Source organism: Calypte anna, chromosome Z (assembly GCF_003957555.1).
Source record: "Calypte anna isolate BGI_N300 chromosome Z, bCalAnn1_v1.p, whole genome shotgun sequence".
NCBI classification, from domain to species: Eukaryota; Metazoa; Chordata; class Aves; order Apodiformes; family Trochilidae; genus Calypte; species Calypte anna.
The window spans coordinates 56,695,047-56,708,278 of NC_044274.1; the positions used below are offsets into that span (position 1 = coordinate 56,695,047).

The window sequence follows — 13,232 nt, forward strand, 5'->3', positions numbered from 1 at the left end:
TTAAACACCTCATTAGAGATACTATTGAAGACTGTTAAACAGTAGCAAATTATTCTTTAGAGACTTGATTACTTCAGAAGACAACAAGCATCAAAGCAATCCATCTGCTAGCTCTAAAACGCAAAATGTCCTGTGCACCATATTACAAATACGAAATAGTTGAAAGATATTCTTTAAATGGATCCATGCCACTTGATAAATTTAAAAAGGAAAAAAAAAAAAAGGCAAGAAACGACAAAATGTACTTACCTGTAGTTTCTACTCACATTTAAAAGTGATAAAGAAATATTTCATCTAAAAACTACACAGGTGATGCTTGATCTAATATTTGACCCATCTGGAAAGAGCGAAGGAATCACAGTTGTTTAGTCTACAGAAAAGAAAACTGAAGGGAGAAATGATAACAGTCTTCAAATCACCAAAGAGGTGAACAAATTGCTCATGGCTAGGGAGGATGGAAAAACAAACGGATAAGGGATGGTGGTCTGTTGTAAACTCTATTATGATTTTGCATTTTTTTTTTTAATGCAGAGACGCCATTCCTGTACAAGGTGACAGTGAATCCCAAGTAGTTGTCAGAAGACTGTATGCAGTTTGTCTCTGTGAGGCGGTTGTGGACACCTCCAAAATCTTCAAGATAGTTAGGAATAACTAAAGCAGAAAAATTATGAGATTATAACAATTTTTTACATTTTATTCTCTAGCTTTGTTGTAAGGATTTATTTCTTTTCACATTAAGTACTATGTCTACTCTTTGGATTTTGTGTACTTTCAGTTTGATGGTCATGACATCAAATCCCTACAAAGAAAACATGTACTTCTTTTGGAGTCAGGAAGACATTCTCTGTGTAAAGTTGAGTTTTCATTGGACATACTAAGTTTCTGCCAATTTTTGAGATTTCTTTTTTAAACATTGTTTTATCTTCTTCCAAAACATATTTAGCAGCATCTATAATGTGCATAAACTTACCAGGATAATGTAAACCAGATCCTGTCTCATCTTGCTGGGTTTAAATCTTTTCAGTGCTATGTAGCCACTAATTTCATTCTTTCTGCCTCATACTGCCATCTTGTACATGGATAAAATATATTTACAATTCAATAAACAGGGAAGTCATCCTTGCAAACACCAGCATTTTCACCAAAAGGGAATGCTGGGGAGTACTACAGATAGTATTGTTCAGCATACCCACATCCAATATGCCTTTCTGTATTCAGGAGCATTAAATAAAGGAGCAGCCTGTCTAAACCATCTCTTCATGTCTTTCTACATCATTATTTCTATCAGTGTACTACTCTGGCTGAAAAAAACTAGTCTCATCAGACTGTATTTCATAGAATTACAGAATGTTTTTGGTTGGAAAAGACCTTGAAGCTCATGTAGTTGTGACATCCCCCCCCCCTCAATACACCAGACCAGGTTTCTCCAAGCCCCATCCAACCTGGCCTTGAAAATTTCTGGGGAGGGAGTATTTCTCTTACTTCAGATTCAAAACCTAGAATTAGCCATGGCTTCACTTTTTCCCACATTCATTTTGTGACTCTGGAGTATCTGGAGTATCAAAATGTCTTGAACCATGCCATGGAGCCACACAGGTCCCAGTGCAGATGGGGAGTCCCCATGGGCAGGGCTTCAGTAAAGTCCTCAGTAATGAACCCAGTTTTACAAAATACCAACACAAAGGTCAGGTGCCAAAGTTAAACCCTACATTAGTTCAGGTGGCTCTTTGACTGAGGAGCTACAATCACAAATATTTTGCACCTTTGGAGGAAAGGTGATCTGTCTGTGTCAATCATCAACTAAGTAGGATGATCATTCAGTGTTTCTGCTCATGTGCTATGTGTTGGGGTGTCAGTAACCACTATTCTCTGTTGTGCCTGGGAAATGAGTTTCTACTCCATCACCTAAGAAGAAAATTCATTGCACTCAGATGCACTAGTGTAGGCAGCACGTGGGGCAGAATGGGAAACACCAGAAGAGTGACAACCTGTGAAAAAGTCTATGACCAATCTATACCCAAAGATGTGCATTGTGGAATGCCTATTCTATGTTTTAATTCGTATGAGTGAATCTTTCCAACACCCCACTTGCTGTGCTTTGGTTCTCAATGCAGTGCAGTCTTGCAATGCACCGAGATTCCTGTGAAATTAAACTAAACCAGATGTGTTCCAGGAGCATGCTCAGAACTCTTCAGCTTCTAGTATGCATTTGGGTCAGAAGAACACACCACCTGAAAAGCACAGATACCAATTTTTCAGTAGCAATCACTGCATCTACTACTGTCCAGCTGAGGCAGTCTCAACCCGGGAGGCTCAGTGTCAATGGCTGGGTACATGCCGTGGTACAGAGCTTGTTCTCTCTCGGGCACTCCCCCCAAGCTCTGGGCTGCCTTTACAACCAGCACCAAACTCTTTGTAGGTGCCACGCCTTACACCAAGAAACACAACGCTGTCGAGTGCAATCCTTGAGAATGTTTACATGAGCCACTGACAGCCTCCAGCTTGCAGTGTAGCGGTATCAAATAATTATTTTTCTTTCACGTGCTGGCCACAAATGTCACTGTGTGTTACAATGTGCAATTTTTCCAGGAACTGTAGCACCACTTGTCACAGGTCCTGAATCACAGAATTGGCTGGGTTGGAAGGGGCCTCAGCGATCATCAAGTCTAACCCTTGAACCACCGTTGCGGTTGCTAGACTATGGCACTGAGTGCCACATCCAGTCTCTGAAGGTAAACGATTTTTGAGTAGAGAAGGTGAGAGGTCAATGTAAAAGGGACTTTGCTAGACTGGGATCCCTCTTCCCTGTCTTCGGTAGGCAAAACTGACAAATTTGTTCAGTGCAGCTTCTTGTTCAGAACCAGGGGTTCCACGAAGTGCACCTCCGCTGCTAACACAAAGGAAACTGAAGTGCTACGAATACTATACAGCCTCGTGTTTCTACTCATCCTATTACATACACCACAGGTGAAAGACCAACGATCCACTTTCAAAATTCCCTGAACATCTTCTATTTTGGCTACTTCACACACTTGTGGGATCTGCAAGGATCCCTCCCGTGCACACGGACTGGCTGAATCCAGCAGCAGCGCTTCGGAGCCCCTCTCAGGTAACTCCACTCCTGCCTGTCGAGGATGAGCCCCCCCGAGGAGGCCACTCGGTTTCCCGTCCTGCGCATCCCAACAGGAACGGGCACCGCGACCACCCCGGCATTAGCAGCCACACCAAACTCGGCCAGGGCCTCGGGGCTCACCCTGGCAGCCTCCTGTACCCCAAAAGTAGGAAAACCCGCTCGAAAGAAAGCTTCGGGGTCTGAAGGCAGGCGGCGGCCGCCTGCAGCTCCTCTCAGCGACCACCTCAGCCCAGGGAGAGACCCCGGGACCGCGCTCCTGAGGTGTTCCGAGGGCCTCGCCCCTCCTATCCGCTCCCCGCAGCTACGCTGGGCCGGTGCCGGTCGCAACTCGGCTGGGTGCCCGCCCCGCTGCTCCCCCGCCATCCCCCCCCCGCCACACGGCGCGGGAGGAGCCGGCTGGCGGCGGGCGCAGGCGCCGCAGCTCTCTGCTCAGAGCCATGGGCCGCGGGGGGTCGGCGGCTCTGCTCGGTGCCTTCGCCTTCCTCTGCTTCCTGGCCCCGGCGGCTGAGGGCTTCAAGAAGAGGGGACCCAGCGTGACCGCCAAGGTGACTCTCGCCCTGGGCGGCTCAGCCGACCGCGAAGCCTCCCCGGCCGCCGGTGTGAGGCGAGTCGGGATCGGTCAGTAGTGAGGGGGCCGCGGCGCTTCCTCAGCAGCCCCCCGGGAGCTGTCTGTCCCGCCAGCTCCGCGCCTCTTGTCAGCGTTTACCGAGAGGGTGGGAGCCGCCGGGCTGCTTTTCACCCTGGTTTTAAAGTTGGTCCCTTGCGGGCCGGATTCCGGGCGAAAAGGAGGCCCTTGCGGGATTCGGGTTTGGGGAGGGCTCGGAGAAGTGTCTTAACTTTTCCGTGTTACAAGTTCTGCCTTTTTTTTTTTTTTTATTTTAACAAAACAAAACGCTTTTGGGCATGCTCTCTTTCTGTAGGTGCGTGCGGGCACACCTCAAACTTAGAGTTAGCTCAGCCTGCTCCTAGCTCGCAGAAACGGCAGCTTGAGCGCTCCGAATGACCGGATGGGATCCTGGGCTTCCGCGGTCACTGCCGTGGCCGCAAGCGCCCTTTGGGCTGCCGGACCTGCGCTGAGCGGCCGGCTCTTAACCAGCGCTTTTCTGTATCCTCCGTCCTTGTCAGCTGTTGTTTTACTGTCCCCTTGATTGCCGCTTCCCTGTTGTCCCTGCCCGTGGCAGGCTCGGGCACCTGGTGTGTGTTCCAACCCAAGCCCGATGGCGTCGAGCTCAGAGCGTGCTGCCAGCACCGGGGTGGCTCGGCGCTGGGGCTCTCCTTGGCTGAAAGGACAGGGTTTGCTCCAGATCCACCAGTGGATCTGGTGATGCTCAAGAGTTGGACGGGAAAGCCTTGCCACCTGGCATCGAGATGCGAATGCCACCTGCTCTCACAGCCCACTGGCATTGCATTCCAGAAAGGTGGCAGAGGTGGGGTGTCTAGTCCAGCCTTGGATAATGTAAGCATTGGATGTTTCCACCTCCAGTTACCTTTTCGCCTGTTTTCAAGAGCAAGTGTTTCTGGTGAAAGATTCCTGTATGAGCAAAAGTGACAGGGCAGGGACAGAGCTGCTTCTTCTATCATGGCCACAGCTTCCTAAGCCACATTCTGTGGCTTTATCTCTGGCTTTCATTGATACCATTCTCTACAATTATCTACAATTTCTGGCCATGGACTTTTAGTCCTTGACTTTGTGCTTTTTTTTAGAGGGTAGATCTCATACTTTTGGGCCTCCAAATCTCCTGATAACAATACTTTCCAGATTAATTGTTCATGCAGTGCTTTGCTTCTTCAGACCTCCTGCCTGGGATTTTATTTAATGTCCTTTTCTGATTCTTACCTGTGCTGCCCTTTTATTTATTTACCTTTTTTTTTGTTTGTTGGTTTTATCATTCTGGAATAGAGAAGCCAGAATTACATGGAGCATTCTGGGTGTGAACATTCAGTACAGATATATAGCATGGCATAATTATGCCCATCTCTTGTCGGTACCAGTTTTTAATTATTTCCGACATTCATTTTCCTTCTCTGACCTTTACAAATCCAGAGCCAAACTTTTAATCAAACTGCTTACAGTGACTGCAGATGTTTTCTCTAAGTGCTGTCTGATTTAGGATTCCTTGTTGTAGCTGTATAGTCCTCTTCCACATGCAGTATTTTGCATTATCAGGAGTTCATTTGTCATTACATTGCCTGGTCTCTAGGAATCAGGAAATATTTCTTTCACAGTCAGTTCCTCCCTCCTCACCCCCCCTCATCCACTGACTAGTTGAATGCTCTTGGCTTTTTTTTTTCATTTTGATATGCACCATCTTGGTTAGATTATATATGAATATGCTCACGACAACCACCCACTCTTACTGGTGCAGTCCAGTTCAGTCTCGAAATACTTCCTGTAAATTGCAAATAAAGTTTAGTATTTATAGAGATACTAATCGAAAATTTATAGTATTTATTTTCTTTAAGATTTTTTGGTGAAGAATCTGGCCAGATGTTTTTTGAGATTTGAGACTGCTGTTCAGCTCACTAGTGTCTACATGCTTATTGACTTTCCAGAGAACTTGAGGAAATACGCGTAAGAGAACACGGCTTCTCTGTGCAGAAATGGCACCTGGGGCTACCAGATATTTCCGTATTTGATTCCCTGGCCAGAAATATGCACAGGCACATTAGGTAGTTCAAAATTAGGAAGCACAGAACTTTCTGAAAATCACCAAGCACGTAGATCCACAGATATGTGGGGTGCTGAAAGGAAGCCAGGAATTTACCATTTGTTCACAAATGCCAGAGCAACACTTTTGGAAGTACTGGTTTTGCTACTTAGGTGAGCAGCTCTGCCCCAAATGAAGCTGCCTGATTGGGTTACCTGGATGGAGTTATCTCCATGTGCTCTGTGAAAGTGTTCAATGTTACTGTGATCTGGGGTTATTGTTCTGTAGCCTCCACTGTGTGACTTACTTACATATTTCAGACAAGCCTTCTACTAGGACAGCATTTCCTGGCCAAAAAAAGAGGTGTGTTTAGAAAATGTAGGCAGGCAATACTCCTCACCTAAATAACTTCAGTGGCAAAATTCAGAGAGGTGTGTTCATAATTTTTTTAAGAAGTTAGTGAAAGTGTGCTGTTAATACTTTGGGAGCTACACATCTAAGAAGTATGTCATTTAGTGCCAAGTCCCAAGGAAATGAATGAGGTGTATCAAAAGGAATTTTATTTTCTTTATAGAGCTTTTATAGCATTAGGCAAAAGTTCAACAGTCAAGAAACCACATGGAAGATCAAGAGACGGTAGAAATGTTTAGTAGGGGAATGTGAAAGAGGCATTCACATTGGAGAGACTGTGGTCATTTATTATCAATGCACTAATTTCTTAGCATTGCAGACAAGTAATACTTGGTCAAGTGCCACAAGGAACAGCAAATACCACATCATAGGAATACACATGGCTGTTTCCTAGAAGTTGTAATAGTCTTTATGTAACTTTTTCAGAACTTCAAAATGCCTCATTTCCTGACAGCTGTTTCTATTTTCAGTAATTGTTGGAACATTTTTGCACATTCAAATCTGCATTCCTATATTCTGAACTACATTAAAATACTTTATAACTCATTTGCCTTTTTGAAGTTGTAATTTTAAGAACATTGATGTTGAAGCTTTTAGCTAATCACCTTAACAGTGTAGTCTGATTAATTCTCTGCCAGGTGTGAATTCATGTTAAGGAAAGAGACTGCTTCCTTGAGCCATACAATTTTCTTCCTACTGTCAATTAATTGAAATTTAGGCTTTTGCGTATACTTAATTGCATACATATTAATCCCTAGAACAGTGAAGGTTATGAGTGGAGAGCAAATTACTGCTTGTGGAGAGCATCAATACTACAGTTCCTTGTTATTGCTCCCCACACTGGAGTAGTATAATTGTTCTTCCTTACATTCATATTTCATCTTTTCTGTAGAGCTTTAAATACATATGTGTCTATGAAAAACTCTCTCGAACATTACCCTCAGACTCCTGATACAGCAGTCTTGCTGAACCAGTTCTTAAACAGTTTTCCACAATATCTGACTTTGGTAGCTCTGAAAGGATTTTTCTTAAAAAGCTCCCTCAGGATTTGAAGAATACTGTTAATAGAGACCAGACAGAAGCAGTTTCTTACCACCTTATGCTTTCAAAAGCTTGATTACTTTTACTGTCTTCACAACAAATATTCAGGTGTTCTTTGATGTGAAGATTGGAGACAAAGATGTTGGCAGAATTGTAATCGGATTGTTTGGAAAAGTTGTCCCAAAGACTGTGGAGAACTTCATGGCACTGGCAACTGGGGAAGTATGTTTGCGGTTTTCTTCCACTGTGTACTCAAGTTTGGATTGGGAAGTAAATGTTTGCTTAATGCTGTTTTGGTTGGGAACTCCTGATGTTAATTCAGTGGAGCCTGTGCAAGAGTGCCATCTCCCAGGCTGTGCAGTGGTGTGCATCTTCTGCTGTGTGCCTGAGTCTGGATTGACAAGGTGGCATTGTGAGATGTTATTACCATCTCAGTCTAGTACCACGTGCAGATCTAGCATGTAGAGATACTGTGGTCAGATACCAGTTAAATAAAGACATTGGCTTTCATCAACTGAATAATGCCTGCTTTGTGGCAGTGCAGCCCAGCTGCATTTACCTACATCTCCATTTAATTTGTTTGTTGTCAGAATTTGTCTCTGATGTTGGTATATTCTGTGAAATCTGGCTGTTTAGCACATGCATATTTCACTATGACTGTGTAGAACTGGCTTCTATGTTTATTATAGAATTGTTTCATTTTCTTAGAGAGGATATGGATACAAAGGAAGTAAATTTCATCGCGTGATCAAAGACTTCATGATTCAAGGAGGAGACTTTACAGCTGGTGATGGATCAGGAGGTAACATGCTCAGTGTCTTCCATGTTCCCTTTCCTTTCTTCGAATGTCTGCTGAAAAATTGGGCAGAACAGCTTGTTCCTCATTCTTCCAGCTCCCATGAATGAAATAAAACCATATGTGTTTCAGAGCATCTAGTACTTTTACAAGCATCTTGGAACTTAAGCTGCAATTATTTGATTATAAATGTGTGCAGAGCTTCCTTTGTCTTCAGTTTTTGCAGGTAGACCTTTTCTGTCCGTGATTTATCCCCATTCAAGGAGCATGGCTTTGTGGGGTGGGCTGCAGCCATGTGATCAGATGTGCTGCTCCTACAACATACTGTCTCCAAAAAGGGGATGTCTCTGCCTTGCCCCTGCTCTGGCTTTGTGATGCGCTCCTTCCTTGAGGCACTTGTTGATTCCATGTATGTGAACCAGTTCAAGTCATCCAGCAGAAAACCAGTCTGCGATGAAGCAGTGAAAGCGCACAGAGGGAAGGCAGGTAGGGAAGGAGCAGGTTGTCCTCTGCCCTCAGCCCAGCTGGTTTTGAGGAACCTTCTGAAATGTTCTATGGGAAGAACTTTCAAAACAGTGGTAGAGAAATTAGAAAATGAGGATCATGCCCTCTCCCCTTTTTTCTCTTTCTAAATTTAAAAACATAAACTTGCTGGTGATGTGAGTTTGGGCTGTGTGTATCACTTCTCTCTCCCAAGCCTCCAGATGACCAGTTCATTCCAGTGTTCCCAGTGCAGCCCCTCTTGCATTGCATGCATTCTGGCTTCTGATTTCTACTCTTCCATTACATGCATGTTCTTTGTGTGCTACTATTTGAACTGTCTGCGCACATTCCTTTTTGTTGCAGAGAACAATGGGTAAAACATGAATGTCTCAGTTTTAGCCTTAAAAGTAGCTAATGTTTGTTTGCCTACTAGTACTGTTCATTAGGACAATATCTGGTGGTGTTGGGAGCAGCATCCCCATTGTGCTAGACACTGTACAAATAAAGAATGAGGCAGACAGCTTTCTCTTATCAAAGTGATGATAGGTTAACCATGACTCTTCTGAACTGTTGTAGAAACATAAAAAGCTTTATGCAGTAATTGTACAAATCTGAGTCTTTTTGGCTAAGTTTCAGTTGTTCTTCATATATTTAAAGTTGTCTAAAGCAATTCATTATTAGGAGGAAGAGTTTAAAAGTGAAGACTAAAATTGCCACGGAACACGGCAACCTTATTTCTAGTGGCTTTAATTATGTAATTTAAATTTGTTGAAAAGGATGAGGTATACTTTTGTTCAGTGGTTATGTAAGCAGGACATTTGAAAGTACTCACCTTGCTTATTCAAAGCAAAGGATAAAGCATGATCAACTTTTAATATTCTCTCCTTATATGTGGTGGTTTATCATATCCTTTTCTGTACATGTAAAATGCTTTTAGTTATGGGACTGATGTTGCTGTGCTTACTCAATGAGTCTTCAAGTCCTGAATTAATGTTTTGTTTTTCTCACCTGTTGGAACAAAAAAGGGGTTTTTCTTGGTTGATTGATTGATTTATTTATTTTGGTCACAGGCAGAAGCATCTATGGAGAAAGGTTTCCAGATGAGAACTTCAAGCTCAAACACTATGGAATTGGGTGGGTTAGCATGGCCAATTCTGGCCCAGACACCAATGGATCCCAGTTCTTCATTAGTGTGACAAAGCCTTCCTGGTTAGATGGAAAACATGTAGTATTTGGCAAAGTCCTGGATGGAATGGTAAGCTAAAAGGAGTGGCAAGAGAAATCCAAGAAAATCCGGACAAATTCTGATGCATTTTGTCTGCATTAGTGTAACTTACACCATAGTATTTCAAACCAACTGAATGATTAGTTTGTACATGATAGAAAATGATTGTGAAGAGCCTGGAGATTGAAGATTTAATATTGAAACAATAAATGGTGACTGTAGAAATAGAAACTTAAATCATGCCTTTTGCATTAACAACTCTTATATCAGACCACCAACCACTGAAATCATCGGAGGCACCTTTACAGATTACAGATGGAATTTAGGTGCAGGTCTCCATTTCACTAACACTGTTAGCCATGAAATAATTGTATTTCTACAAGCTAAAATCTAATTGTGTATAGCACATGTTAGTTATGGATAACAGGTTCATTGTTAGGGTTTTCAGAAGCTGTGAATGCAAAAACAACAAACACATGTATCCAAGATCTGTTTAAAAAAAAAAAATAATCTAGTTAATTCCCTCAAACTCTACACAGCTGCAAAACTGATGAAAGGCCAAATAGAATTTAAGTTTAAAAGTTTCCAATTGATTACACTTTCAGTAGTCTGATTTTCCTTTTAAATTATTTAATCTGTGTTTTGAAATTAATGGGGGAAACATGAACTGCTATACTGACCATCTCTTTGAGGAGTTTGAAAGCCTCATGAGGATAATTGCCCCCCGCTTCCATGGTCATACTGAATTCAATTTTCATGAGCTGAAGTTTTTTGAGGAGAAATTAGACCAAGTTGTAGTTTAGTTAGATTAATGAACAAAAATCGAAAGCCAGGTAGGCAATAATCCTAACTCCCTAGAAGGCCAGCTGTATCCTAGGATGCATCAAGAGGACCGTGGCCAGCAGATCAAGAGAGGTGATTCTCCCCCTCTACACTTGTGAGACCCCACCTCACCCTGGTGTCCCCCACCACAAGACATAGATCTGTTGGAACAAGTCCAGAGAAGAGCCACAAAGATGATCCTGGGGCTGTGGCATCTCTGCTAAGAGGAGAGGCTGAAGGAGCTGGGATTGCTCAGCCTGAAGAAGACACGGGGTAGAGCTAGATCTAGATAGATCTCAGGAAGAAGGTCTTCAGTACATGGGTTGTGAGACTGAACCAGCCTCAGGAAATTGTGGCTCTCCCCTCCCTGCAGGTGTTCAGGTCCAGGCTGGATGAGGCTTTGAGCACACTGGTCTAGTTGAGAGGTGTCCCTGCCTCAGGCAGGGAGGTTGGAGTTGATGATCTCTAAGATCCCTTCTAACATAAACTATTTTGTGATTTTAACTGAATTTTGTCCTTTGAAGTTGCTACTTTAATTAGTTGCGTAGCCATGAGGCCAGTATTTAACCTGTACCTGTCTGACTAACACCACCGCACTTAAAATCTGCATGTGTGTGTTATACTAAAGGTAAAAGTAGTTACTGGATTTCTTGAAGCCCAGTTATGCTGTATGATTAGAAAGAGAACTACTGGTCATCCTTTGTGATCTCTCTCTGATGCACTTCCTGCTCATAGGCTACAGATAGACTTTGTATGTGAAAGGTTAATCAACTGACAAGTTGTTTTCAGTTGTCTCTTCATAGTATTTTTGTTGGCTGCAGATCTTTTATAGAAGGGCCAAACTGCCTTTCATGTGCTTATGTCAGCTGTGTGACAAAGGGTTCCAGTGACACCCTCACTCAGGAGGAACTCAACAAGTTGCTTAATAAACAGTAATGTTAGAAGCACGTGGTTGTTCACCTGGTACCAGACTTGAGCCACTGGAGTTTTGTTGCCTAAACTGAACCTTTTCTTTTTTTTTTTTTTTTTTTCCTTAACAGTCTGTGGTACACTCGATAGAACTCCAGCAGACAGATGAACATGACCAGCCCCTTCAAGACTGTGTGATTGTGAACAGTGGCAAAATAGCTGTAAAAGAACCATTTGTAGTTGAAGTAGATGACTGGTGAGACCAAGAGTCAGAATGGAAAGTAAAACAATCACATTTCTTTAAGGTCGATTTTGGACTGATTTTAACTATCCATTGAGTTTTCTCCTCAAAAGATAAGGCTTTATTTACACATTACATATTTGCCAAATACATAAGACACAAACATTTCTATAATGACAGACCTGTGACTCCTCTAAATTCAAGACATATCCTGCCAAATTCTAGATCTTGGAGAAAATGAATTAATGAAAGATTGTAGAAGTATTTGTGGTTTTTTAATGTTTCAAATACAGTAACTTTGTTGTCTGGAAATTTTTTCAGTATTTGTTTCTGCCTTTTCAACTAAATATATTATTTTCTGTACTAGTACCAGCATTTTTTAAAATGGAAAAAAAAACCAAAAGTGTTTTGAACAAATAAACTTTGTTTTCAAATAAATATTTAGTGAAGAGCTTTTTATATTTCCTTGCCCAAAGGCCTGTTTTTATCACCTCAGCTGATTCTGAAAAATATGCAGGGATGCTGCTTTCCAGGAAATGAGATTGTGGGGTTAGGGTTGGGATGGTGAATTTCTCTAATATTAACATGTCAGATAAAGTCCTTGCTGTCTTTCAAAAAACCCACAGTAGTCAGATACAATCCTGTAATCAAAGAGCACCTCTGTCTATTGTTGAATAAAATCATGTTAGAAATTGATTAGAACATAAGAGTCTTTGTTTTACAGCACAGTGAATTTTGTATCACCTAGCTAATGTTATTTATGATAAAACTCAGACACTTTTTCTTGGAGTTTTGCTCTATGTCAGAGATGAAACTTTGGGTTCATTATTTTTGTAACACTTCTATAACTCTTAAGCTGACAACTCACCTAGTAGATTTAAAACAAAGTCAGCATGAGGTACCATTTAGAGACAGCTGTGTGTATTAGGTTCCTTAATGAGTTACATTCCACAGAAAAGAAATAAGATTTTTTTTAAATTTTGGTTGGTTTAGAACTCAAGATAGTAGAGATATTGAGTGCCAAGATCTGATGAAGGATTCATTCACCCGCAAGGTAGGCAGCACCACTCAGATTCACAGTAACTTGGTTCCTGGAAGGTGTTCTGGAGCCTACTTACCCAGCTGGTCCAGGGGAAGAGCAAGCATGACAGCACAGAGCCTGTGTGTACTGACTGGCACCCCATCACAAGGAAACAGGAACATGCTGTGGGCAGGGATTCCTCTGACATGTCATTTGTCATTAAAATATGTTTCTAGTAGCTCACCATCCACTGTCCTGGGGCCTTTTCTGGGCATAAGGACTGACATTTTTTGAGACTTTTGAAAGGATTACTATACTCTTAAAAACAGAGCTAGAGGAGAACTTACAGAGGCCTTTTAGACTTCCATTTTAACCCCTGTTCATTTTTCTTTTGACTAGCTGTTTAAAGTAATATTCCCTGGAAAGCAATGTTAATGTGAGAGTGAGAATGCCCCAGACTTCCTCGCTTTCCCTAGTAGCTAAATGCTTTCTGGGACTTTGA

General features: G+C 42.3%; 1 protein-coding gene across 1 annotated transcript; it reads left to right on the forward strand.

The window, feature by feature from the left end:
- Positions 1–3,507: 3,507 nt before the first annotated feature.
- On the forward strand, positions 3,508–12,147 carry PPIC (peptidylprolyl isomerase C). Its single transcript, XM_030467798.1, has 5 exons — positions 3,508–3,678; positions 7,342–7,455; positions 7,942–8,035; positions 9,583–9,767; positions 11,600–12,147. Exons 1-5 carry the CDS (start codon positions 3,571–3,573, stop codon positions 11,726–11,728), a joined length of 630 nt encoding a protein of 209 aa, XP_030323658.1. The 5' UTR covers positions 3,508–3,570; the 3' UTR covers positions 11,729–12,147.
- The last annotated feature ends 1,085 nt before the right edge of the window (positions 12,148–13,232 follow it).

What these genes read in the sequence shown, in the direction of transcription:
- PPIC (XM_030467798.1), top strand. Translation starts at nt 3,571, where the DNA reads ATGGGCCGCGGGGGGTCGGCGGCTCTGCTCGGTGCCTTCGCCTTCCTC. An exon ending in GACCCAGCGTGACCGCCAAG is followed by an intron (nt 3,679 to 7,341) that starts GTGACTCTCGCC and finishes ACAAATATTCAG; the next exon opens with GTGTTCTTTGATGTGAAGAT. An exon ending in GCAAAGTCCTGGATGGAATG is followed by an intron (nt 9,768 to 11,599) that starts GTAAGCTAAAAG and finishes TTTCCTTAACAG; the next exon opens with TCTGTGGTACACTCGATAGA.